We start from the raw sequence: 24,431 nt of genomic DNA, 5'->3' as shown, positions 1-24,431 counted from the left end.
TCAATTAAAGCATGCCATCTTTTCATTTTAGAATTCGGGTTGCGCGTAGATAATGCAAATGTTAACGGTTGATGATCCGTGTGAATTTCAAGATTAGTTACTCCATAAAGATAATTACGAAGATTCTTCAGTGCCCATACAATCGCAAACAACTCTTTTTCATTTGTAGCATAATTTCTTTCTGTCTTATTAAGAGTTTTGGAAACAAAAGTAATGGGTTTATTTTCTTGAGAAAGGACTGCGCCTATTGCAACATTCGATGCGTCAGTAGTTAACACAAACTTTTTTGAATAATCTGGTTGCGTCAATTCCATTGCTGATGCTAAACTTTTCTTTAGCTTTTTAAAAGAAGATATCCCTGCTTCATCAATTTTCACTAATACCTTTTTTGACATATTTTTAGAGACTCTGCCATTTTCTGCGGATAAGTATTTTGTCAATGGCTTTGCAATCGTTGCATAATCTTTAATGAATTTCCGGTAATAACCGGTAACACCTAAAAACCCCCTTAATTCCCGTAAACTTTTGGGTAGCGGGTAATTAAGCATTAATTCAATTTTATTTGGATCTGTTTTAATTGTATTTTGAGCTATAATGTAACCCAAAAATTCTATTTCAGTTCTGAAAAATTTAGATTTTTCAAGAGAAATTTTCATATTAGCGTTTCTTAATATTTCAATTATCATTTGCAAATCCTTCATATGTTGCTCTAAACTTCCTGAAAAAATTATTATATCATCCATATATACATGACATGTTTTTCCTATTTGATCACGCAATATATTGTCCATTGCTCTTTGAAATATTCTGGGAGCATTTTTTAGACCGAAAGGCATTCTTAAAAATTCATATTTTCCGTTATTAACGGAAAAAGCTGTTTTTTCTATGTCATTTTCCGACATTAAAATCTGGTGAAAACCTGACTCCAAATCAATGCTTGAAAAGTATCTTGATTTCCCTAAATTTGACAAAATTATATTCGTATCCGGGATGGGATAGCGATCGGGAATAGTATGAGCATTCAATTTTTTGTAATCTATCACCATTCTAAATTTTGGTGAACCGTCGTCGTTAGTACCTTTTTTTGATACCACCCAAATGGGTGAATTATAAGGACTTTTACTAGGCCTTACAATATTTTCATTCAATAATCTTCCAATTTCTTTATTTACGAAAGAATTCACAGACAGAGGATATGGGTACTGTTTACTCCATATCGGCTTTTCATTTTCTGTTCGTATTTCCGCTCTTACATCTGTTCTAAACGGAAAACTTGTATCAATATTTGCGTGTTTTTCCACTATTCTCTGCTTTATTAAAATTCTAAATTCCTCAAGGTTTTTACCCTGATTTCTCCTTTCTGGAGTTTTATAAGCTCTTACTAAGTGAGAGTCTTCACTGTTTTCATCAAAACTTTCATTGACTGCCTGATCTGAACCTTTTTCAGTTTTCATGGAATAGTTATCCCTTATATTACCTGAATATTCATCAGCTATTGCTTTAGGATCTTCAGGTGCCAAAGACAAACATTTATATGGCATACTTTTACCGGTAAATTCCTCGGTATATGCTGTAGAAATTTTCTGATCCACAGTGTTTATTTTATAATTAATTTTTTTATTATTTTTTCTTTTCTTATTGCCGGTATTTTCTTCGGCGGGCGCCTTAGGATCCTTTTGTCCCAAGGGGTTAAAATTTTCTTTTTTCTCATTTTTATTTTCATACTTTTCTTTTTTGTTGCAGGTACTATCATCTGCTGGCGCCTTAGGACCTTTTTGTCCCAAGGGGTTAATATTTTCTTTTTCCTCTGAGTTTACTCTTTCTTTATGGATGTTAATATTCATACTTTCATCCACCTTTTCGTTCTCATATTTTGTTTTGTAAATTATTTTGTTGCTACGTATATCGATACGTGCTTCTATTTTCTTTAAAAAATTATATCCTAAAAGGATGTCCGAATCCAAATTATCTATTTCATAGAATACTTGTCGAACTCCGAATAAATTTATTATATGGTAATATTTTATAATAGAATAACCATTTACAGTTCTCACTCTTTTATAAATGGCTAATTCATTTCTATTTTGATATACTCCCTGCTTAATATAACAAGAAGTTGCTCCGGTATCTACCAGTGCTTTCAATCCTTTATTGAGTTTTTTATCATAAACTATGATGTAGGGGAGGTCGTTCCCCTTTTCCCTAAAAAATGTTCTTCATTTAAATTGTTTATTTTAGGAGTTTTTCCTTGCGGTCGAAAGCTATTATTACTTTCTCTTCGTCTCTTGAAGCCTTGCATATGTTGGTTCTGAGGCCCTGAACTTTGTTGAGTAGTATTTAACCCATTGCCTGAACTACTTGTCTGGGGTTTGTTATTCTGATTAAAATATCTGCCACCTTGTTGACCAAAAGGGTTGTAATTCTTATTGTATGACCTGGAGACAGATGGATCTACGTCCATTGGTTCTGGTTTTGGTACGTTATTCCTTGTTGGGAACCTCAAATTATTATTGGGATAATTTGTTGTCCTAGCTCTGCTTCTTTCATTTGCAAAATTTTTAGCAAATAATGCCCTTTGGTTGTTTGATTCTAGTTCCTGTGCTTTTGCCAAAGCATCAGGCAAATCCTGAGGATTGAGAGAAAATATTATGTCTCTTAAAGGTGCATTGAGACCAGTTACAAATATTCTTAAGGCATGATCCCTATTCTTTTTATTAAGTTCTTTGGCTATATCGGATGAGCTACTATGAGTCATTATTGTTTTATTTATGAGTAAGGTCAATTTTCTATTGACCAAATTATAATACTCGACAACTGTCATTGATCCCTGGCGTAAGACACTCAGTTCCTGTTCTATAATGTGCATCGGCCGTTTGTCTGAATAAGCAAAATCTAATCGCGCAATTATTGCATCAAAATTCAACACCGTACCATGATTGGTGAGCGTGTCATTCGCATCTTGTGTGATCTTGTTTCGCAAAATAGTAAGGGCTGCAAAGTATCTTCTACTTTTCCTTATATACAGGCTCATAGCATTATGTGCTGCCTCCCTCCAACTAACGTAAGAATTTAATTTCCCTGAAAAATCTGGAAGGGATTTAACAACATCAAGAGATTCTTGGCACTGTATATTTTCGTTAATAGACTCAGTCACATAATCCGTCACCCTACGAGTATCTATCTCAACTTGAGATCGTAATCGTTCAACTTCCTGCCTTAAATTTATTGTGCTCTCCGCAATCAATCTTGTAATTAAATCAACTGTTAAGTCAGCCATTTTTATATCTTATTCTTTTGTTCACTTTTCTTAAAATTTTTCTTAAATAATATAGGGCACTTTTCAATTTTATGATCCCCACTACATTAAATCAACTGTTAAATCAGCCATTCCTATATTTTATTATTTTGAATACTTTTTATTCTTTTGTTCACTTTTCTTAAAATTTTTCTTAAATAATATAGGGCACTTTTCAATTTTATGATCCCCACTACAATATTCACAATATAATAATTTTGAATATTTTATTTCACTGGGAGTATTCCCCATTTACTTATTATATGTATATGGTATAACTTACATATATCATTTTTTATCTTCGGTGCATTTGTGTCTCCTCTTCTGCGAAGAACGTGCTGCGCCAGGAAAATGCTCGCTACAAGGAGCGCTGCCAAATCGGGCAAAAATGTCTTGTTGTTTCTATCACGGGGAGTTGCTGCAAAAGCTGCAAGCCAAGCCGCTGCTGGTGTTAATGGCAAAATTGTTGCTGTTATTGTTCTTTGCTATTGAGTCGCTGTTGGTAACTTCGCTGAAGCTGCTTAGTTGAACCGGAGCTTGATGCCTGCACTGCGATCACTTTTAAACGCTCTGTAAGTGGAGAACAAGGCCCCACGTTGGGCGCCAATTATGTTTTTCCTTACTGGAATAACATTTTTAAAAAAGACGTGCTTCAGTTGAAGACGGAGTAAAAACTAAACTTTATTCTATAAATTCCCTTATTTATATCTTTACAATTTGTTTACTTAAATCTATGTGTTTCACAATGATGGTTTGGCATTGCATCAGCCTGGTCAAAGAAGATATCAATTTCATTTTCAATTAATTTTTATTACGCAGCAGCATAATGCTGAGCTGGTGGATTTGTAAGATGCAAAATATCTTTTCTCAATTGTGTTTACATTTAGCATTGTAATGGGGTAAGTGGTCTGCCGTTAACTTGCATGTTTATATACATATAATAGGTCTATGAATAAGTTCGCGCGGTTTTTTTTCGAAATTTGAATTTCGGATCATTCCCATGGCTTTTAAACGTTTGGAAATGGTTGATTGATCAACTCCCAAAGTTTTTGCAACCTCTTCTTGCGTTTGAGCCGGATCTTGATCGAGCAATTCCTCCAATTCGGTATCCATGAACTTTGGCGGCGCGGCCAAAATCACCACTTTTAAAGCGTGCAAACCACTTCTGGCACATTCGCTCAGCTAGAGCATGCTCACCATAAACTTCCACCAAGATACGATGACTTTCGGCTGCTTTTTTCTTCATATTAAAGAATTCCCCGCAAAAACACATTAACAAAACACACGAAATTCGACATTTTCAAGTGTGGTAAAAATATTGTTGTTTACGCTTCAAATAAAAAACTTATACTGACGTTTGTGCCTTACGACAGTAGCTCTCCAATGAATGTTTGGAAATGTGGATCGATGGAATAATAATCAAGTTACGCCATCTGTTGTAAAACCGCACGAACTTATCCATAGACCCATTTATTACAATTTTATTAACTGTATGTTTCCCTGAAACTAATATAGCCCCATCTCTTATTTTATCTATTTGTTTATTATTTTCTTTGATTTTAGTGCAATTAGCTGGCTTTTTATTCAACAAATTTATAAAACATGTATTTTGTAATTTTTTCTTACAAAAAATATTACTTATTTCAATTTTACATTCTTCAATAGATATAAATGTGTTATTACATAAGGCTACTTCATTCTCAATTATTAATTTTCCATCATTTTGTGATATTGGTCTGGTTTCAAATAACGTACAAATATTATTTATTTTGGGATATTTAATATACAATATAATTAGATCTGATTTTTGTATGATTTTAAATGTTGGAACGTCTAATAAGTCTGTCAAGGTTACTGCTTGTAATTCGTTCTGAATTATTTCTCTTGTTTCATCTGTATGAAGTATATGTGAGTTTAATATTCCTCCTTTTGCTAATGTAATAGTTTGCAAAATATTTTGTAATTCATATATTATCATTTTAATTCTCTGTTTACGTATTATTCTTTCATGCGAAATTCCTGTGATACTGTTTACTAAATTCGTTAAACGTCGTATTTCATTAAATATTTCAGAATTTGTCGTTAGTTGTTTATTGCTATTTTCAATTAAATCATTAATTTTATTTGAAATAAAAATGTAGTCGTCATGGTCAGGTGTACCTGCTATCCACTTCCATACTGTACCTATTTCATTAATTCCTCTCTTTGTTCTAGTTTTTTCCAATTGAATTAAAGAAGATTCTATAATTTGGAGTTCTGATTCTATTTCTAGAAAGTCCGATGTAGAATAAGAATGTTTTTCTTTTTCTTGTAAAAAATATAATTTTTCTTCATTATATAAAGTTTCATAATATGTTAAATTTGTAACATGGAAAATGCTTCCAAACGATTCGTATAGCAATGCTTGTTCATTCTGTATTAAAATATATTCGTCGTTTGAGTAATTGATTATGTCCGCCTGGATGAGAGTAATAAAAGGTATGAAAAAATACCCCAAGTACATTTCCTATAAAATAATATAAAAAAATTTTAACTTTTAATGTTATCCTTATGTATTATTCTGTTTCTGTTATTAATTACTACCTTATTTGCTAAGTTCTCTTTTACTTGTTGTCTCTTATATCTGGGCTTTAACTTATTTCTTTCACCTACAATTTTTTCATATATTACCTGACCAGAGTGGTATTCCTTATTTAATCTATTTTTGTTATGAATCGCAAGCATTTTCTTTTGCGCCTGCTCAAGAGTATCATGTAATTTTTCATGATCTATTTTATTATGAAAAATATCTGTTGGTCGGAATTTTGTAACGGAATGTATTGTAATATTATATTGTTGTGCAGCTCTTAGAACTGTTTCTAAATCACTCACTATGTTGTATTCCTCTTTTATACATCTAGCTATCTCTATTATCGTAGAATGAACTCTTTCAATTTGTCCATTAGTAATACTATGCCTTGGATTGCAAAAATATATTTCAATATTTAATCTCTGCATTAACGATTTGAATTGAGGTGTTGTAAAACTTGGCTCATTATCTAACGTTATTCGTTTCACATCTGGGAAATTTTGAAGAATTTCTAAAACCTTTTCCTCAATATTAGATTTGTCTTCTATATTTTTTAATATTAAAAATTTTGAATAAGCATCAATACATGTGATAAACTTCAACCCCTGAGCATAAAAAATATCTAGGTGAAGCTGCTCTCCCTCTTTTTCTGGAATTGGAGCCTCTTTTATTGGAATTTTTTTCGGATGTCGATCATATTTGTTCCTATTACACGTTATGCAATTGCGTACATATTCCTTCATTTTCTTTCTCATTTCTGGCCAATAGTATAGTTTTTCTATCTGTTTTATATTTTCATTGTAATTTCGATGCGCTCTGTTATGGGTTTGCTCAATTATACCTGCTTGATCTTCCCTATTGGGAATGTCCATAGGAAATAGCTTAGTATATACAAATTTATTTTGAAATGTTTCTTTTAGAGGTCGCTGTATCTCATACAAATCCTCTACTGTGCAGTGTATTGCTGTTACCAATTTAGGTTTTATGTATTCTTTTAAAATAGTAAGTAGATTCTCAACTGTATCATATTCAATCAAATGTCTTTTTCTTCCAAAAATTTCTATCATTTCATGTATAGTGAACCTATTTTTACATAATATAATTTGTTGTTTAAATTGATTTACAGGTTTGTATGTTTCCTGTATTTGATCATTTTCGCTACTTTCCGCTGAATGTTCTGATTCACTTGACAAATTGTTTATTTCAAGGCGTGATAATGCATCAGCCACAACATTCGTTTTGCCTGGCCTATATACAAATTTTGGAGAAAACTCCTCAATTAAAGCATGCCATCTTTTCATATTAGAATTCGGGTTGCGCGTAGATAATGCAAATGTTAACGGTTGATGATCCGTGTGAATTTCAAGATTAGTTACTCCATAAAGATAATTACGAAGATTCTTCAGTGCCCATACAATCGCAAACAACTCTTTTTCATTTGTAGCATAATTTCTTTCTGTCTTATTAAGAGTTTTGGAAACAAAAGTAATGGGTTTATTTTCTTGAGAAAGGACTGCGCCTATTGCAACATTCGATGCGTCAGTAGTTAACACAAACTTTTTTGAATAATCTGGTTGCGTCAATTCCATTGCTGATGCTAAACTTTTCTTTAGCTTTTTAAAAGAAGATATCCCTGCTTCATCAATTTTCACTAATACCTTTTTTGACATATTTTTAGAGACTCTGCCATTTTCTGCGGATAAGTATTTTGTCAATGGCTTTGCAATCGTTGCATAATCTTTAATGAATTTCCGGTAATAACCGGTAACACCTAAAAACCCCCTTAATTCCCGTAAACTTTTGGGTAGCGGGTAATTAAGCATTAATTCAATTTTATTTGGATCTGTTTTAATTGTATTTTGAGCTATAATGTAACCCAAAAATTCTATTTCAGTTCTGAAAAATTTAGATTTTTCAAGAGAAATTTTCATATTAGCGTTTCTTAATATTTCAATTATCATTTGCAAATCCTTCATATGTTGCTCTAAACTTCCTGAAAAAATTATTATATCATCCATATATACATGACATGTTTTTCCTATTTGATCACGCAATATATTGTCCATTGCTCTTTTAAATATTCTGGGAGCATTTTTTAGACCGAAAGGCATTCTTAAAAATTCATATTTTCCGTTATTAACGGAAAAAGCTGTTTTTTCTATGTCATTTTCCGACATTAAAATCTGGTGAAAACCTGACTCCAAATCAATGCTTGAAAAGTATCTTGATTTCCCTAAATTTGACAAAATTATATTCGTATCCGGGATGGGATAGCGATCGGGAATAGTATGAGCATTCAATTTTTTGTAATCTATCACCATTCTAAATTTTGGTGAACCGTCGTCGTTAGTACCTTTTTTTGATACCACCCAAATGGGTGAATTATAAGGACTTTTACTAGGCCTTACAATATTTTCATTCAATAATCTTCCAATTTCTTTATTTACGAAAGAATTCACAGACAGAGGATATGGGTACTGTTTACTCCATATCGGCTTTTCATTTTCTGTTCGTATTTCCGCTCTTACATCTGTTCTAAACGGAAAACTTGTATCAATATTTGCGTGTTTTTCCACTATTCTCTGCTTTATTAAAATTCTAAATTCCTCAAGGTTTTTACCCTGATTTCTCCTTTCTGGAGTTTTATAAGCTCTTACTAAGTGAGAGTCTTCACTGTTTTCATCAAAACTTTCATTGACTGCCTGATCTGAACCTTTTTCAGTTTTCATGGAATAGTTATCCCCTATATTACCTGAATATTCATCAGCTATTGCTTTAGGATCTTCAGGTGCCAAAGACAAACATTTATATGGCATACTTTTACCGGTAAATTCCTCGGTATATGCTGTAGAAATTTTCTGATCCACAGTGTTTATTTTATAATTAATTTTTTTATTATTTTTTCTTTTCTTATTGCCGGTATTTTCTTCGGCGGGCGCCTTAGGATCCTTTTGTCCCAAGGGGTTAAAATTTTCTTTTTTCTCATTTTTATTTTCATACTTTTCTTTTTTGTTGCAGGTACTATCATCTGCTGGCGCCTTAGGACCTTTTTGTCCCAAGGGGTTAACATTTTCTTTTTTCTCTGAGTTTACTCTTTCTTTATGGATGTTAATATTCATACTTTCATCCACCTTTTCGTTCTCATATTTTGTTTTGTAAATTATTTTGTTGCTACGTATATCGATACGTGCTTCTATTTTCTTTAAAAAATTATATCCTAAAAGGATGTCCGAATCCAAATTATCTATTTCATAGAATACTTGTCGAACTCCGAATAAATTTATTATATGGTAATATTTTATAATAGAATAACCATTTACAGTTCTCACTCTTTTATAAATGGCTAATTCATTTCTATTTTGATATACTCCCTGCTTAATATAACAAGAAGTTGCTCCGGTATCTACCAGTGCTTTCAATCCTTTATTGAGTTTTTTATCATAAACTATGATGTAGGGGAGGTCGTTCCCCTTTTCCCTAAAAAATATTCTTCATTTAAATTGTTTATTTTAGGAGTTTTTCCTTGCGGTCGAAAGCTATTATTACTTTCTCTTCGTCTCTTGAAGCCTTGCATATGTTGGTTCTGAGGCCCTGAACTTTGTTGAGTAGTATTTAACCCATTGCCTGAACTACTTGTCTGGGGTTTGTTATTCTGATTAAAATATCTGCCACCTTGTTGACCAAAAGGGTTGTAATTCTTATTGTATGACCTGGAGACAGATGGATCTACGTCCATTGGTTCTGGTTTTGGTACGTTATTCCTTGTTGGGAACCTCAAATTATTATTGGGATAATTTGTTGTCCTAGCTCTGCTTCTTTCATTTGCAAAATTTTTAGCAAATAATGCCCTTTGGTTGTTTGATTCTAGTTCCTGTGCTTTTGCCAAAGCATCAGGCAAATCCTGAGGATTGAGAGAAAATATTATGTCTCTTAAAGGTGCATTGAGACCAGTTACAAATATTCTTAAGGCATGATCCCTATTCTTTTTATTAAGTTCTTTGGCTATATCGGATGAGCTACTATGAGTCATTATTGTTTTATTTATGAGTAAGGTCAATTTTCTATTGACCAAATTATAATACTCGACAACTGTCATTGATCCCTGGCGTAAGACACTCAGTTCCTGTTCTATAATGTGCATCGGCCGTTTGTCTGAATAAGCAAAATCTAATCGCGCAATTATTGCATCAAAATTCAACTCCGTACCATGATTGGTGAGCGTGTCATTCGCATCTTGTGTGATCTTGTTTCGCAAAATAGTAAGGGCTGCAAAGTATCTTCTACTTTTCCTTATATACAGGCTCATAGCATTATGTGCTGCCTCCCTCCAACTAACGTAAGAATTTAATTTCCCTGAAAAATCTGGAAGGGATTTAACAACATCAAGAGATTCTTGGCACTGTATATTTTCGTTAATAGACTCAGTCACATAATCCGTCACCCTACGAGTATCTATCTCAACTTGAGATCGTAATCGTTCAACTTCCTGCCTTAAATTTATTGTGCTCTCCGCAATCAATCTTGTAATTAAATCAACTGTTAAGTCAGCCATTTTTATATCTTATTCTTTTGTTCACTTTTCTTAAAATTTTTCTTAAATAATATAGGGCACTTTTCAATTTTATGATCCCCACTACATTAAATCAACTGTTAAATCAGCCATTCCTATATTTTATTATTTTGAATACTTTTTATTCTTTTGTTCACTTTTCTTAAAATTTTTCTTAAATAATATAGGGCACTTTTCAATTTTATGATCCCCACTACAATATTCACAATATAATAATTTTGAATATTTTATTTCACTGGGAGTATTCCCCATTTACTTATTATATGTATATGGTATAACTTACATATATCATTTTTTATCTTCGGTGCATTTGTGTCTCCTCTTCTGCGAAGAACGTGCTGCGCCAGGAAAATGCTCGCTACAAGGAGCGCTGCCAAATCGGGCAAAAATGTCTTGTTGTTTCTATCACGGGGAGTTGCTGCAAAAGCTGCAAGCCAAGCCGCTGCTGGTGTTAATGGCAAAATTGTTGCTGTTATTGTTCTTTGCTATTGAGTCGCTGTTGGTAACTTCGCTGAAGCTGCTTAGTTGAACCGGAGCTTGATGCCTGCACTGCGATCACTTTTAAACGCTCTGTAAGTGGAGAACAAGGCCCCACGTTGGGCGCCAATTATGTTTTTCCTTACTGGAATAACATTTTTAAAAAAGACGTGCTTCAGTTGAAGACGGAGTAAAAACTAAACTTTATTCTATAAATTCCCTTATTTATATCTTTACAATTTGTTTACTTAAATCTATGTGTTTCACAATGATGGTTTGGCATTGCATCAGCCTGGTCAAAGAAGATATCAATTTCATTTTCAATTAATTTTTATTACGCAGCAGCATAATGCTGAGCTGGTGGATTTGTAAGATGCAAAATATCTTTTCTCAATTGTGTTTACATTTAGCATTGTAATGGGGTAAGTGGTCTGCCGTTAACTTGCATGTTTATATACATACTAGCGGACCCTCTGCCTGCTTCGCTAGGCATATCAAAATTATAAATGAATAATGAACACTCGATTTAGATTCACTCTATGTGTATTTATTCTTTTTTTACATAAAATTAATGTTAATTTTAAACTTAAACTAACGCAAACCCTTTTCGTAAACTACATTTTTTGTTTTGCCCTGAGTTGTGGTATAAATAAACAGAACTGATGGCTTTCCTACACGTGAACATGATACATATAATTGTCCGTGGGAGAAGCATGGATATTCTAAGCCAATTCCGTATAATTCCAGCGATTGTCCTTGTGCTTTGTTTATTGTCATTGCAAATGCAAGACGTATTGGAAATTGCAATCTTTTGAAGTCAAAAGCTAAATCTGGTGGAATCGGCGGAATACGCGGAATCAATACGTCTTCACCTTTGAATTTTCCTTTTAAAATTGTTGCTTCAATAAGATTATTAATGACCTTTTTGCTTCTGCTAATCTGCTAAGTAAAATAATTGGTGCACCAACTTTAAATATGTAAGCGATGAGCCGGCAGTCCAGGTAAATCCAAGGAATTTACAAATTCTGTTGAATAATTTGCAGCGTCATCTTGATTTATAACTGTATCAATTGATTTAAATGTTAGAATCTCACCAGGCATATCATTTAAAATATTCGCATTCAATTGACGAACATCCTTATTTTTCGCAGCCAGTATTGCTCTTTCAGCTAACCAATTGTGATTTTGATAATTTTGCGCAATATTTGGAAAAACACTTGAAACTAATTCTTGTTTCGTGTGTGCAAAATTACAAAAATTATCTGGCAAAGTGATTAAGCCAATAGCAGCATCAATAGGAATTTGTCCATTTCCTATCTTCAGGAGTTGTCTTGAAAATTCTTCAGCCGATGCATAATTTTGCAAATAAACTCGCAGATTTGTTTTCAAAGTCAAAGTTTTTACGTGCCTCCATAAATGGGATGTCTTTAAACATGCTTTTAATTCACCTGCTGGTGTTGAACGGGGAATTACTGGCAAAGTTTGACGAAAATCACCAGACAATAATATTAAAGCACCACCAAATATTTCTTGATTATTACGTAAATCTTTCAAAGTTCTATCCAATGCCTCCACTGATTTTTTATGTGCCATTGCACATTCATCCCACACATTTAATTTGCATTGTTGCAAAACTCTTCCCATTCCAGTAAGTAATATAATTTTCTTTTTTCTATTGTTCAAATTAAATTTCTAATTCTTTTGGCCGCATAAGTTGATTTCCAATAAGTTAAAACAAAATAATTGAAAAGTAATGAATTTAATCAAAAAAACATGAAAAACTTACAATGTGCATTACAATCGCTAACAACAACAACGAAACCACCGTTTTTTTATTTTCACTGATTATTAAAATTTTACGCACAATATATTTTATTTTTATAAATTTTTTCCCAAAAAAAAAAAAACAACAATGAAAAACACACTCATATTTGCGATTTTAGTTGTTAAATGAAAATGTGTTTCAGGTACTTTTTAATGTTGCAACTACTCTTTGACTTTGAAACTGCTTACACTCACAAAATAATCCAACTCTTTTAAACACACATACAAATATAATTATTTATTTTGGGTTTCCCACTCGTCAAAGCAGCACATAAGGTTGCATTATTTAATTATTACCTAATACAAACTTGTTCTCTTTTAACAATGATAATATTACTATGTGAAATCAAGTAAATATGCATTTTTGTATTATATCCTGAGCATTTGTCTTCAGCGCTATACCAATGCTCGAACACTTGGAGCATGAAATTTACAGAAGAATTGTAACAGAAATGCCTGAGAGCGCTATTTTAGTTATACCTGCTTTTAGGCATTTATCTCGTAAACGTACGTTTGCCCATATAAAATTGTCTACGTAAATGCATGAAAAAAGTGTTAGCATAACTTTTTCGAGTATATGTGTATACATGCAGGAGGATTTATTTTTTACATTTTGCTCGTCGGCTTTCGCGTTTTCTTTTCTTGGTTTTAGACTTTCATCACAGAAAAATTACGCAAACCCATGAACAAAGTTATACTAATAGAAACCTGATCTTAATACTCGAGCTACCATCAAATTAACACATTTTATTTTTGAAACAAAACATTTATGGCGACTGTCGATCCATATGATGGATTTCAAAAAATGTATGGATTCAACCGCTGAATAATTTCGTATATTTTAAATCCATCTAAACTTTTACATTTGAGCATTTATATACATATATGTATTTAACATTTAATTTAAGTAAACGTTTCAATATTTGTCCAAAAACTTTGAGCTTCGAAAAATACAGGCTTATGGTTATTAATGGAATCAAATATATTTAACGAATTTTTATTTTATCTAAATCATAAAACGTTCAAATGAGGCTCAAAATATTTTTCCAGTTAAAAAAAAAGCAATGTGCTTTGATGCCGTGTCATGCATGCATAAAAAGGAAAGAAAAGAGAGGACAACTATTGCGTTACGAATAATACAGTCGCATACGGCACCCGACATCGAAACAATGTTATTCATGACTGTGTATATTCTATTCATTTGCGTGTATTCTCATTCCGTATACGTAATGTCCGCATAAGGGAAACACGCAAATATTGTATTTTTCACACTTACACAACGCACGCATACTTTTACCGATTTCTTTAAAACTTCACATAAACCATCTATGGACCAATACCAATGATCTGTGAAAATTTGATTGAAATCGGTGAATGCGTTTAGGCGTGAATCGGCGACTAACGAACACAAAAAAACGTCTCCATTTTTATATATAAGATAATAAGTCTATGAATAAGTTCGCGCGGTTTTTTTTCGAAATTTGAATTTCGGATCATTCCCATGGCTTTTAAACGTTTGGAAATGGTTGATTGATCAACTCCCAAAGTTTTTGCAACCTCTTCTTGCGTTTGAGCCGGATCTTGATCGAGCAATTCCTCCAATTCGGTATCCATGAACTTTGGCGGCGCGGCCAAAATCACCACTTTTAACCCGGCGAGCGTAAGGTTGGGTGAAATTCACCCAGCCTGTAATAAACCGTTTGATATTTTCTATTCCGTACGTCAAAATAAGTTGTGCGTCTGAGTAGCTGCGCGGGGGGAGGTAGGCATTCGTTGTGTTTCATGCCGCAGTTGACCGCCGACTGGCGAGGTGTTTAGATGTTGTCAAAGTTGCGGCCGGGTAAGTTTCACCCACCTTACGCTTCGTGTTACAAATTCGAGTAAATACTTTTTGTTTTATATTCGTTATATTTTAGTTTTTATTTTTTTTTTCAGCTAAATAATTAATATGTCATACGAAGAAACCCAAAGAAGATTATTGAGGGTTTTCGAAGCAGCTGATCAGGATGATTCTTGTGATGATTCTGGTAGTGACTTCGAAATTGATAATGTTGGCCAAAGAAGGTCTGAAAGTGATTCGGAACAAGAGGTAGGATTACCGAATGAGGAAGAAAACGAAGCTGAGGGATCTGAAGAACGTGAAAGCAATGATAACAGACCATATTTTACTGGAAAGAATGGTACAAAGTGGTTTAGTGTACCAGAAAGGTCTAACGTGCGTACGAGATCAGAAAACATTATAAGGGAAAGGCAGGGCGTAAAAGATATTGGCAAAAATGCAAAGACAGCTGTTGAATGTTGGAAACTCTTTCTTACTGATGAGATTTTGCAAGAAATATTGTTACATACAAATAGTCAAATAAATCTGAAGAGAACTGCTTGTGAAAATAGTCACGTAAAGAAATATATCATGGCAGACTTGTCATCGTCAGAATTAAAGGCTTTTATCGGTCTCTTGTATCTTGCAGGACAGTTCAAAGCAAATAAGCTGAATTTGAAGGATCTGTGGATAAGTGATGGATCAGGGGTTGAGATTTTTAGGACAACGATGACTTTGAAGAGATTTCAATTTATTCAAAACTGTTTACGGTTTGATGATAAGAATACTCGGAGCGAAAGAAAAGCTACTGATAATTTGGCTGCCATTCGTTCTTTTTTCGAGAAGTTCGTAGCAAATTGCCAAATTGTTTATACACCATCTGAGTATACAACTATAGATGAACAACTTCCATCGTTTCGAGGCCGTTGCAGTTTTCGCCAGTATATGCCCAATAAGCCAAACAAATATGGCTTGAAAATATATGCCTTGGTTGATGCAAAGTCGTTTTACGTCATCAATCTTGAAATTTACCCAGGAAAACAACCAACAGGCCCTTACGCTCTCAGTAACAAAGCGTATGATGTTGTGGACAGACTTGTGGCTCCAATTTCCAAAACCAATCGCAATGTCACCTTTGATAACTGGTTTACCAGTTGTCCGTTGATGTTACACTTATTGAAAGAACATCGTTTGACAAGCACAGGCACTGTTCGAAAAAATAAGCCCGAGATTCCAAGTCAGATGCTCCAAACGCGTAACCGAGAGATCCCCAGCACAGTGTTTGGATTTCAAAAGGATATATCTTTATTGTCCCATGTGCCAAAAAAAAACAAGGTTGTTTTGTTGATGTCAACATTACATCACGATGATAGCGTTGTTGCTGATACTAATGGCACACAAAAACCAGAAATGATTATTTTTTATAATCAGACCAAGGGAGGCGTTGATGTTGTAGATGAGCTGTGCACCAACTACGATGTTTCGCGAAATACAAAGCGCTGGCCAATGGTGATTTTCTATGCAGTTTTGAACATGGCTGGTATAAATAGCATAATAGTTTACAAGTCCAATAATAGTAGCAATTTGTCACGCCGAAATTTTCTTAGAGACCTGGGTATTGGATTGGTTTCAGAACATTTACAAAACAGAAAGGAAAATCAGCATTTACCCCGAGAGCTTCGCAAACGAATTCTGGACCAAGTGGATGAACCCTCACACTCACAACGACCTCCAAATAAAGTTCCTAAGCCTATCAGGAGATGTCAAATATGCCCTACTAAAAAAGATCGCAAGACTAAACACACTTGTTATAAATGCAATCGCTATTTATGTATGGAACATGCTGTTTTCACGTGTCAAGATTGCGCTCAAACTGAAGATGATTACGAGAACTCTGAATAACTATATAGTAAAAGTTTTGATCTCATATGTTTCCTAATTTTATAAGCTAGAAGTAAAAGCTATTCGTTTTGTTTTTTTTTAGTTTCTTTTTTTTATAAAATTATAATACTAAGTGTTACACTTTGTTTAAATGAAAGAAAATATTTTTGTTAATTTCATAAATAAAGATTTAAAAATATTTGTTTGCTTTATTTTTCCTTCCCAATCAGTTCTTGGGTTATTACATAATTGTACTAGTAAATAAAAACATATAAAAATATTATCATCATCATTAGCATTACAGTCTTGTGCAGACCATTGCTTCCACAACTACGGTTCTCCACTCCGATCGATTCTCTACTACTCCTTTCCAGTTTGTGATACCCATTTTCTGCAGGTCGGCTGTGACCTCATCTACCCAGCGTTTGTTTGGTCTCCCTCGACATCTTCGTCCAATTGGTTGTCTATGGAACGCTATATTGGCAGCTCTCCATTTGGGCATTCGGTACATGTGCCCCAGCCATCTGATTCGTTGACTTTTTATAAAGCGTATTGCGTTTCCATTACGTATCAATGTGTCTAGCTCATGATTGTATCTTATCCGATACGTTCCGTCATCTCGCCGGGAAGGACCATATATTGTTCGCAGTATCTTTCTTTCAAACCTTAGTATTTGGTCCATGTCTTTTGTTTTAAGTACCCATACCTCACTGCTGTATGTTAGTATGGGTCTTATAAGCGCTTTATACATTGCCATCTTTTGATCTCTTGATAGCAATCGGGACTTGAATAATTTTATGTGAGCAAAGAATGCTTTGTTTGCCGCACTTACTCGGTCATTTATTGCCACGGAAGTGTCAGAATTACTGCTGATGAAAAAACCTAAGTATTTAAATTTGTCGACCTTCTGTATGCATTCATCATCTATTTCAATGTGTGCATCTTCACTCGGTTTCTTTGCGAAGTGCATATATTTCGTTTTATCTATGTTTACCCGTAGACCCACTTCTAAAGCTGTGTTTTTCAATCGCATATAAATTTTCTTAAGCTCATGTTCATTCTGTGCAATCACGACAATGTCATCGGCATAAGCTAACACTTGCGAGCTGCAATTAAAAATCGAATTGCCACATTTCAGTTTGCATACTACCTCATGTAGTAATAAATTAAAAATTGTCGCTGATAGTGAATCGCCTTGTTTTACACCTGATGAAATGCTGAATTCGTTGGTAACATCTCCATTTATCATAACCTTGGCATTAGTGTTTGATAGTGTCATCTGAATTAGTTTTATAATTTTTTTTATAATTTTTACCGGTATACCTTGTTTAAGCATTATGTCGTTCAGACAGTTTCTATTGATGCTGTCGAAAGCTTGCTTAAAATCAATGAACAGACAGTGCAGGTTTAGTTCGAACTCTCTGTGTTTCTCAAGAATTTGCATTAGTGTGAAACATTGGTCTGTTGTGGATCTACCCTGGCGAAAACCGCACTGGTAGTCATCCAAAATTTCCTCAGCATATACGCTCAACCTTTTATTGAGTATATTTGTAAAGACTTTATAACCAGTGTTGAGGAGAGATATGCCTCGATAATTATTACAATTTGTTTTGTCGCCTTTTTTATGTAATGGTACTATAAGGCTATTGTTCCATTCTTCCGGTATATGTTCGGTTTCCCAAATTTTGCGTATCAGTTATGTTATCATGTTATTGAGTACTTCACCGCCGTATTTTAGAAGTTCTGCATTTATTTGGTCACTTCCGCTGCTTTTATTATTTTTTAACTTTTTCAGACTTTCTACCACTTCGTTACGACCCGGTGCTTCTATGAAGTTTTCTGCTGTAAAGTATGTCTCATCTATACAGTGTGGACCGTAGTCTGTTGCATGTTCTATATTCAGAAGATCACTAAAGTATTCTTGCCATCTATTCAAAATTTTTTCTCTTTCTGTTATTATTTCACCTTCCTTGGTTTTGCACAAATTTGTTCGTGGCTGATATGTCTTTGTTTGGCTTCTAATTGCGCTGTACGTATTTCTTACATTTCCTTGACTGAAATCATTCTCGATACGCTGAACTTTGCTGTTGATGTCCTGTTTTTTCCTTTGTTTTATAATTTTCTTTGCGGCTTGCCTTTTTTCGTTATATTCAAGTAGGTTTTGTCTTGTTCGTTTGTTTAAATATTTTCTTCGCGCTTCGTTTTTTGTTTCAATAGCTGCTTTACACTCTGCATCGAACCACTCATTTGTGGTGCATCTTTTTGTGCCTATTTTCTCTTTAGCTGCTCCAATAACCGCATTTTTTACTTTAGCCCAGATTGTTTCTGCTGAGTCTTCCTTTGTTACGATTAGATTACTCTTTATGATTTCTTGGTATGCACGACGCTCTTTCTCATCCGCTGAAATTCGCTCAGTACTCCATTTTACTTTCTTGAACCTGCGATCGTTGCCTATATTTGAAATTTTTTGCCTTATCCTGGCAATGACCATGTAGTGGTCAGAGTCACAGTTTGCGCCTCTAAACGATCTGACGTAAATGACCGAGGTTGCGTGTCTTTTATCCATCAATACATGATCTATCTGGTTCGATCCTCTCCTTCCGGGCATTTCCCAGGTTTGCTTATGAATTTTCTTGTGTGGAAAAGAAACGCTGCTTATCCACAGCCCGCTGCTTAGACAAAAATTTATTAGTCGTGCACCATTATCGTTCGATTCGTCGTGTAGAGAGTGCTTTCCCCCAACGTCTTTGCTAATATTGGTGTTTCCCACCTTTGCATTTAAATCTCCGAGGAGCATTTTTATGTCATATTTACATGATTTTGACATCACATATTCCAGTTCTGCATAGAAGGAGTCTTTTGCAAAATCGTCTGAGACATCGGTAGGCGCATACGCGGCTACAACTGTTATGTTCTGAAATCTTCCTTTGAGTCTCATGAGGCAGAGTCTTTCACTAATTGGCTCGAAATCCATTATACTTTCTCTAAGTTTTTTGTCAATGTAAAAGCCCACACCTAGCTGTCCTCGTTTGTTAGGACCACTGAAGAAAATTGAATAGGCTTTCTTTCTTATCTCACCATGATCCGCAAAGCGTATCTCTTGTAGAGCTGCTAAGTCAATATTATATTTCATACACTCATCCGCTATTTCGGACATCTTGCCGGCTTGTAGCATTGTTCGTATATTCCAAGTAGCAAAACGTAAATCATAGTCCTTAATTCGTTGCTTGGGTCGGTATCTTTTGATTGTATCAGTTATCCGAGGCTGTTGTTGTGGATTCGCGACAATAAATACTGGTATAAGGTTGTCAGCCTTAGGACCAGTCCCCTCTAGGAGAGCCAGATCACCCACTTCTTTTGTTCCCTTTCCTTCCACTGGGGTTTCCCACTTTGTGAGGTACCCAGTCTCTGGTTAGGGTTAACAGTTTCACCGCTCGAAGGATTCAAGTTGGGAGATTGACAGTAAGAGGTGATATACATCATATCTCAAGATCAGTATTCCAGTTGCACATTACTGCCCTTTGCGAAATATATAATTTTTAAAAATATTATGAACACATTAAAATATCTAGCTCAATATATGGGTTTGTTACACCCAGCTTACGCTCAATGTAATAAATATTAACCTTACGCTCGCCGGGTTAAAGCGTGCAAACCACTTCTGGCACATTCGCTCAGCTAGAGCATGCTCACCATAAACTTCCACCAAGATACGATGACTTTCGGCTGCTTTTTTCTTCATATTAAAGAATTCCCCGCAAAAACACATTATTTGGCACGAAATTCGACATTTTCAAGTGTGGTAAAAATATCGTTGTTTACGCTTCAAATAAAAAACTTATACTGACGTTTGTGCCTTACGACAGTAGCTCTCCAATGAATGTTTGGAAATGTGGATCGATGGAATAATAATCAAGTTACGCCATCTGTTGTAAAACCGCACGAACTTATCCATAGACCCATTTATTACAATTTTATTAACTGTATGTTTCCCTGAAACTAATATAGCCCCATCTCTTATTTTATCTATTTGTTTATTATTTTCTTTGATTTTAGTGCAATTAGCTGGCTTTTTATTTAACAAATTTATAAAACATGTATTTTGTAATTTTTTCTTACAAAAAATATTACTTATTTCAATTTTACATTCTTCAATAGATATAAATGTGTTATTACATAAGGCTACTTCATTCTCAATTATTAATTTTCCATCATTTTGTGATATTGGTCTGGTTTCAAATAACGTACAAATATTATTTATTTTGGGATATTTAATATACAATATAATTAGATCTGATTTTTGTATGATTTTAAATGTTGAAACGTCTAATAAGTCTGTCAAGGTTACTGCTTGTAATTCGTTCTGAATTATTTCTCTTGTTTCATCTGTATGAAGTATATGTGAGTTTAATATTCCTCCTTTTGCTAATGTAATAGTTTGCAAAATATTTTGTAATTCATATATTATCATTTTAATTCTCTGTTTACGTATTATTCTTTCATGCGAAATTCCTGTGATACTGTTTACTAAATTCGTTAAACGTCGTATTTCATTAAATATTTCAGAATTTGTCGTTAGTTGTTTATTGCTATTTTCAATTAAATCATTAATTTTATTTGAAATAAAAATGTAGTCGTCATGGTCAGGTGTACCTGCTATCCACTTCCATACTGTACCTATTTCATTAATTCCTCTCTTTGTTCTAGTTTTTTCCAATTGAATTAAAGAAGATTCTATAATTTGGAGTTCTGATTCTATTTCTAGAAAGTCCGATGTAGAATAAGAATGTTTTTCTTTTTCTTGTAAAAAATATAATTTTTCTTCATTATATAAAGTTTCATAATATGTTAAATTTGTAACATGGAAAATGCTTCCAAACGATTCGTATAGCAATGCTTGTTCATTCTGTATTAAAATATATTCGTCGTTTGAGTAATTGATTATGTCCGCCTGGATGAGAGTAATAAAAGGTATGAAAAAATACCCCAAGTACATTTCCTATAAAATAATATAAAAAAATTTTAACTTTTAATGTTATCCTTATGTATTATTCTGTTTCTGTTATTAATTACTACCTTATTTGCTAAGTTCTCTTTTACTTGTTGTCTCTTATATCTGGGCTTTAACTTATTTCTTTCACCTACAATTTTTTCATATATTACCTGACCAGAGTGGTATTCCTTATTTAATCTATTTTTGTTATGAATCGCAAGCATTTTCTTTTGCGCCTGCTCAAGAGTATCATGTAATTTTTCATGATCTATTTTATTATGAAAAATATCTGTTGGTCGGAATTTTGTAACGGAATGTATTGTAATATTATATTGTTGTGCAGCTCTTAGAACTGTTTCTAAATCACTCACTATGTTGTATTCCTCTTTTATACATCTAGCTATCTCTATTATCGTAGAATGAACTCTTTCAATTTGTCCATTAGTAATACTATGCCTTGGATTGCAAAAATATATTTCAATATTTAATCTCTGCATTAACGATTTGAATTGAGGTGTTGTAAAACTTGGCTCATTATCTAACGTTATTCGTTTCACATCTGGGAAATTTTGAAGAATTTCTAAAACCTTTTCCTCAATATTAGATTTGTCTTCTATATTTTTTAATATTAAAAATTTTGAATAAGCATCAATACATGTGATAAACTTCAACCCCTGAGCATAAAAAATATCTAGGTGAAGCTGCTCTCCCTCTTTTTCTGGAATTGGAGCCTCTTTTATTGGAATTTTTTTCGGATGTCGATCATATTTGTTCCTATTACACGTTATGCAATTGCGTACATATTCCTTCATTTTCTTTCTCATTTCTGGCCAATAGTATAGTTTTTCTATCTGTTTTATATTTTCATTGTAATTTCGATGCGCTCTGTTATGGGTTTGCTCAATTATACCTGCTTGATCTTCCCTATTGGGAATGTCCATAGGAAATAGCTTAGTATATACAAATTTATTTTGAAATGTTTCTTTTAGAGGTCGCTGTATCTCATACAAATACTCTACTGTGCAGTGTATTGCTGTTACCAATTTAGGTTTTATGTATTCTTTTAAAATAGTAAGTAGATTCTCAACTGTATCATATTCAATCAAATGTCTTTTTCTTCCAAAAATTTCTATCATTTCATATATAGTGAACCTATTTTTACATAATATAATTTGTTGTTTAAATTGATTTACAGGTTTGTATGTTTCCTGTATTTGATCATTTTCGCTACTTTCCGCTGAATGTTCTGATTCACTTGACAAATTGTTTATTTCAAGGCGTGATAATGCATCAGCCACAACATTCGTTTTGCCTGGCCTATATACAAATTTTGGAGAAAACTCCTCAATTAAAGCATGCCATCTTTTCATTTTAGAATTCGGGTTGCGCGTAGATAATGCAAATGTTAACGGTTGATGATCCGTGTGAATTTCAAGATTAGTTACTCCATAAAGATAATTACGAAGATTCTTCAGTGCCCATACAATCGCAAACAACTCTTTTTCATTTGTAGCATAATTTCTTTCTGTCTTATTAAGAGTTTTGGAAACAAAAGTAATGGGTTTATTTTCTTGAGAAAGGACTGCGCCTATTGCAACATTCGATGCGTCAGTAGTTAACACAAACTTTTTTGAATAATCTGGTTGCGTCAATTCCATTGCTGATGCTAAACTTTTCTTTAGCTTTTTAAAAGAAGATATCCCTGCTTCATCAATTTTCACTAATACCTTTTTTGACATATTTTTAGAGACTCTGCCATTTTCTGCGGATAAGTATTTTGTCAATGGCTTTGCAATCGTTGCATAATCTTTAATGAATTTCCGGTAATAACCGGTAACACCTAAAAACCCCCTTAATTCCCGTAAACTTTTGGGTAGCGGGTAATTAAGCATTAATTCAATTTTATTTGGATCTGTTTTAATTGTATTTTGAGCTATAATGTAACCCAAAAATTCTATTTCAGTTCTGAAAAATTTAGATTTTTCAAGAGAAATTTTCATATTAGCGTTTCTTAATATTTCAATTATCATTTGCAAATCCTTCATATGTTGCTCTAAACTTCCTGAAAAAATTATTATATCATCCATATATACATGACATGTTTTTCCTATTTGATCACGCAATATATTGTCCATTGCTCTTTGAAATATTCTGGGAGCATTTTTTAGACCGAAAGGCATTCTTAAAAATTCATATTTTCCGTTATTAACGGAAAAAGCTGTTTTTTCTATGTCATTTTCCGACATTAAAATCTGGTGAAAACCTGACTCCAAATCAATGCTTGAAAAGTATCTTGATTTCCCTAAATTTGACAAAATTATATTCGTATCCGGGATGGGATAGCGATCGGGAATAGTATGAGCATTCAATTTTTTGTAATCTATCACCATTCTAAATTTTGGTGAACCGTCGTCGTTAGTACCTTTTTTTGATACCACCCAAATGGGTGAATTATAAGGACTTTTACTAGGCCTTACAATATTTTCATTCAATAATCTTCCAATTTCTTTATTTACGAAAGAATTCACAGACAGAGGATATGGGTACTGTTTACTCCATATCGGCTTTTCATTTTCTGTTCGTATTTCCGCTCTTACATCTGTTCTAAACGGAAAACTTGTATCAATATTTGCGTGTTTTTCCACTATTCTCTGCTTTATTAAAATTCTAAATTCCTCAAGGTTTTTACCCTGATTTCTCCTTTCTGGAGTTTTATAAGCTCTTACTAAGTGAGAGTCTTCACTGTTTTCATCAAAACTTTCATTGACTGCCTGATCTGAACCTTTTTCAGTTTTCATGGAATAGTTATCCCTTATATTACCTGAATATTCATCAGCTATTGCTTTAGGATCTTCAGGTGCCAAAGACAAACATTTATATGGCATACTTTTACCGGTAAATTCCTCGGTATATGCTGTAGAAATTTTCTGATCCACAGTGTTTATTTTATAATTAATTTTTTTATTATTTTTTCTTTTCTTATTGCCGGTATTTTCTTCGGCG

General features: G+C 33.5%; 2 protein-coding genes across 2 annotated transcripts; one reads left to right on the top strand and one right to left on the bottom strand.

Moving 5' to 3' along the window:
• The first annotated feature begins 14,683 nt into the window (after positions 1–14,683).
• Positions 14,684–16,456, top strand: LOC129251182 (piggyBac transposable element-derived protein 4-like). Its single transcript, XM_054890542.1, has one exon. It carries the CDS (start codon positions 14,684–14,686, stop codon positions 16,454–16,456), a length of 1,773 nt encoding a protein of 590 aa, XP_054746517.1.
• A 1,675-nt stretch (positions 16,457–18,131) lies between these two features.
• On the bottom strand, positions 18,132–19,610 carry LOC129251181 (uncharacterized). The gene has a single exon (XM_054890541.1). It carries the CDS (start codon positions 19,608–19,610, stop codon positions 18,132–18,134), a length of 1,479 nt encoding a protein of 492 aa, XP_054746516.1.
• Positions 19,611–24,431: the final 4,821 nt, after the last annotated feature.

Source organism: Anastrepha obliqua, unplaced genomic scaffold, assembly GCF_027943255.1.
Source record: "Anastrepha obliqua isolate idAnaObli1 unplaced genomic scaffold, idAnaObli1_1.0 ptg000009l, whole genome shotgun sequence".
Lineage (NCBI taxonomy): Eukaryota > Metazoa > Arthropoda > Insecta > Diptera > Tephritidae > Anastrepha > Anastrepha obliqua.
This window is presented reverse-complemented; position numbering and strand designations above follow the sequence as displayed.

What these genes read in the sequence shown, in the direction of transcription:
- LOC129251181 (XM_054890541.1), bottom strand. Translation starts at nt 19,610, where the DNA reads ATGCTACAAGCCGGCAAGATGTCCGAAATAGCGGATGAGTGTATGAAA.
- LOC129251182 (XM_054890542.1), top strand. Translation starts at nt 14,684, where the DNA reads ATGTCATACGAAGAAACCCAAAGAAGATTATTGAGGGTTTTCGAAGCA.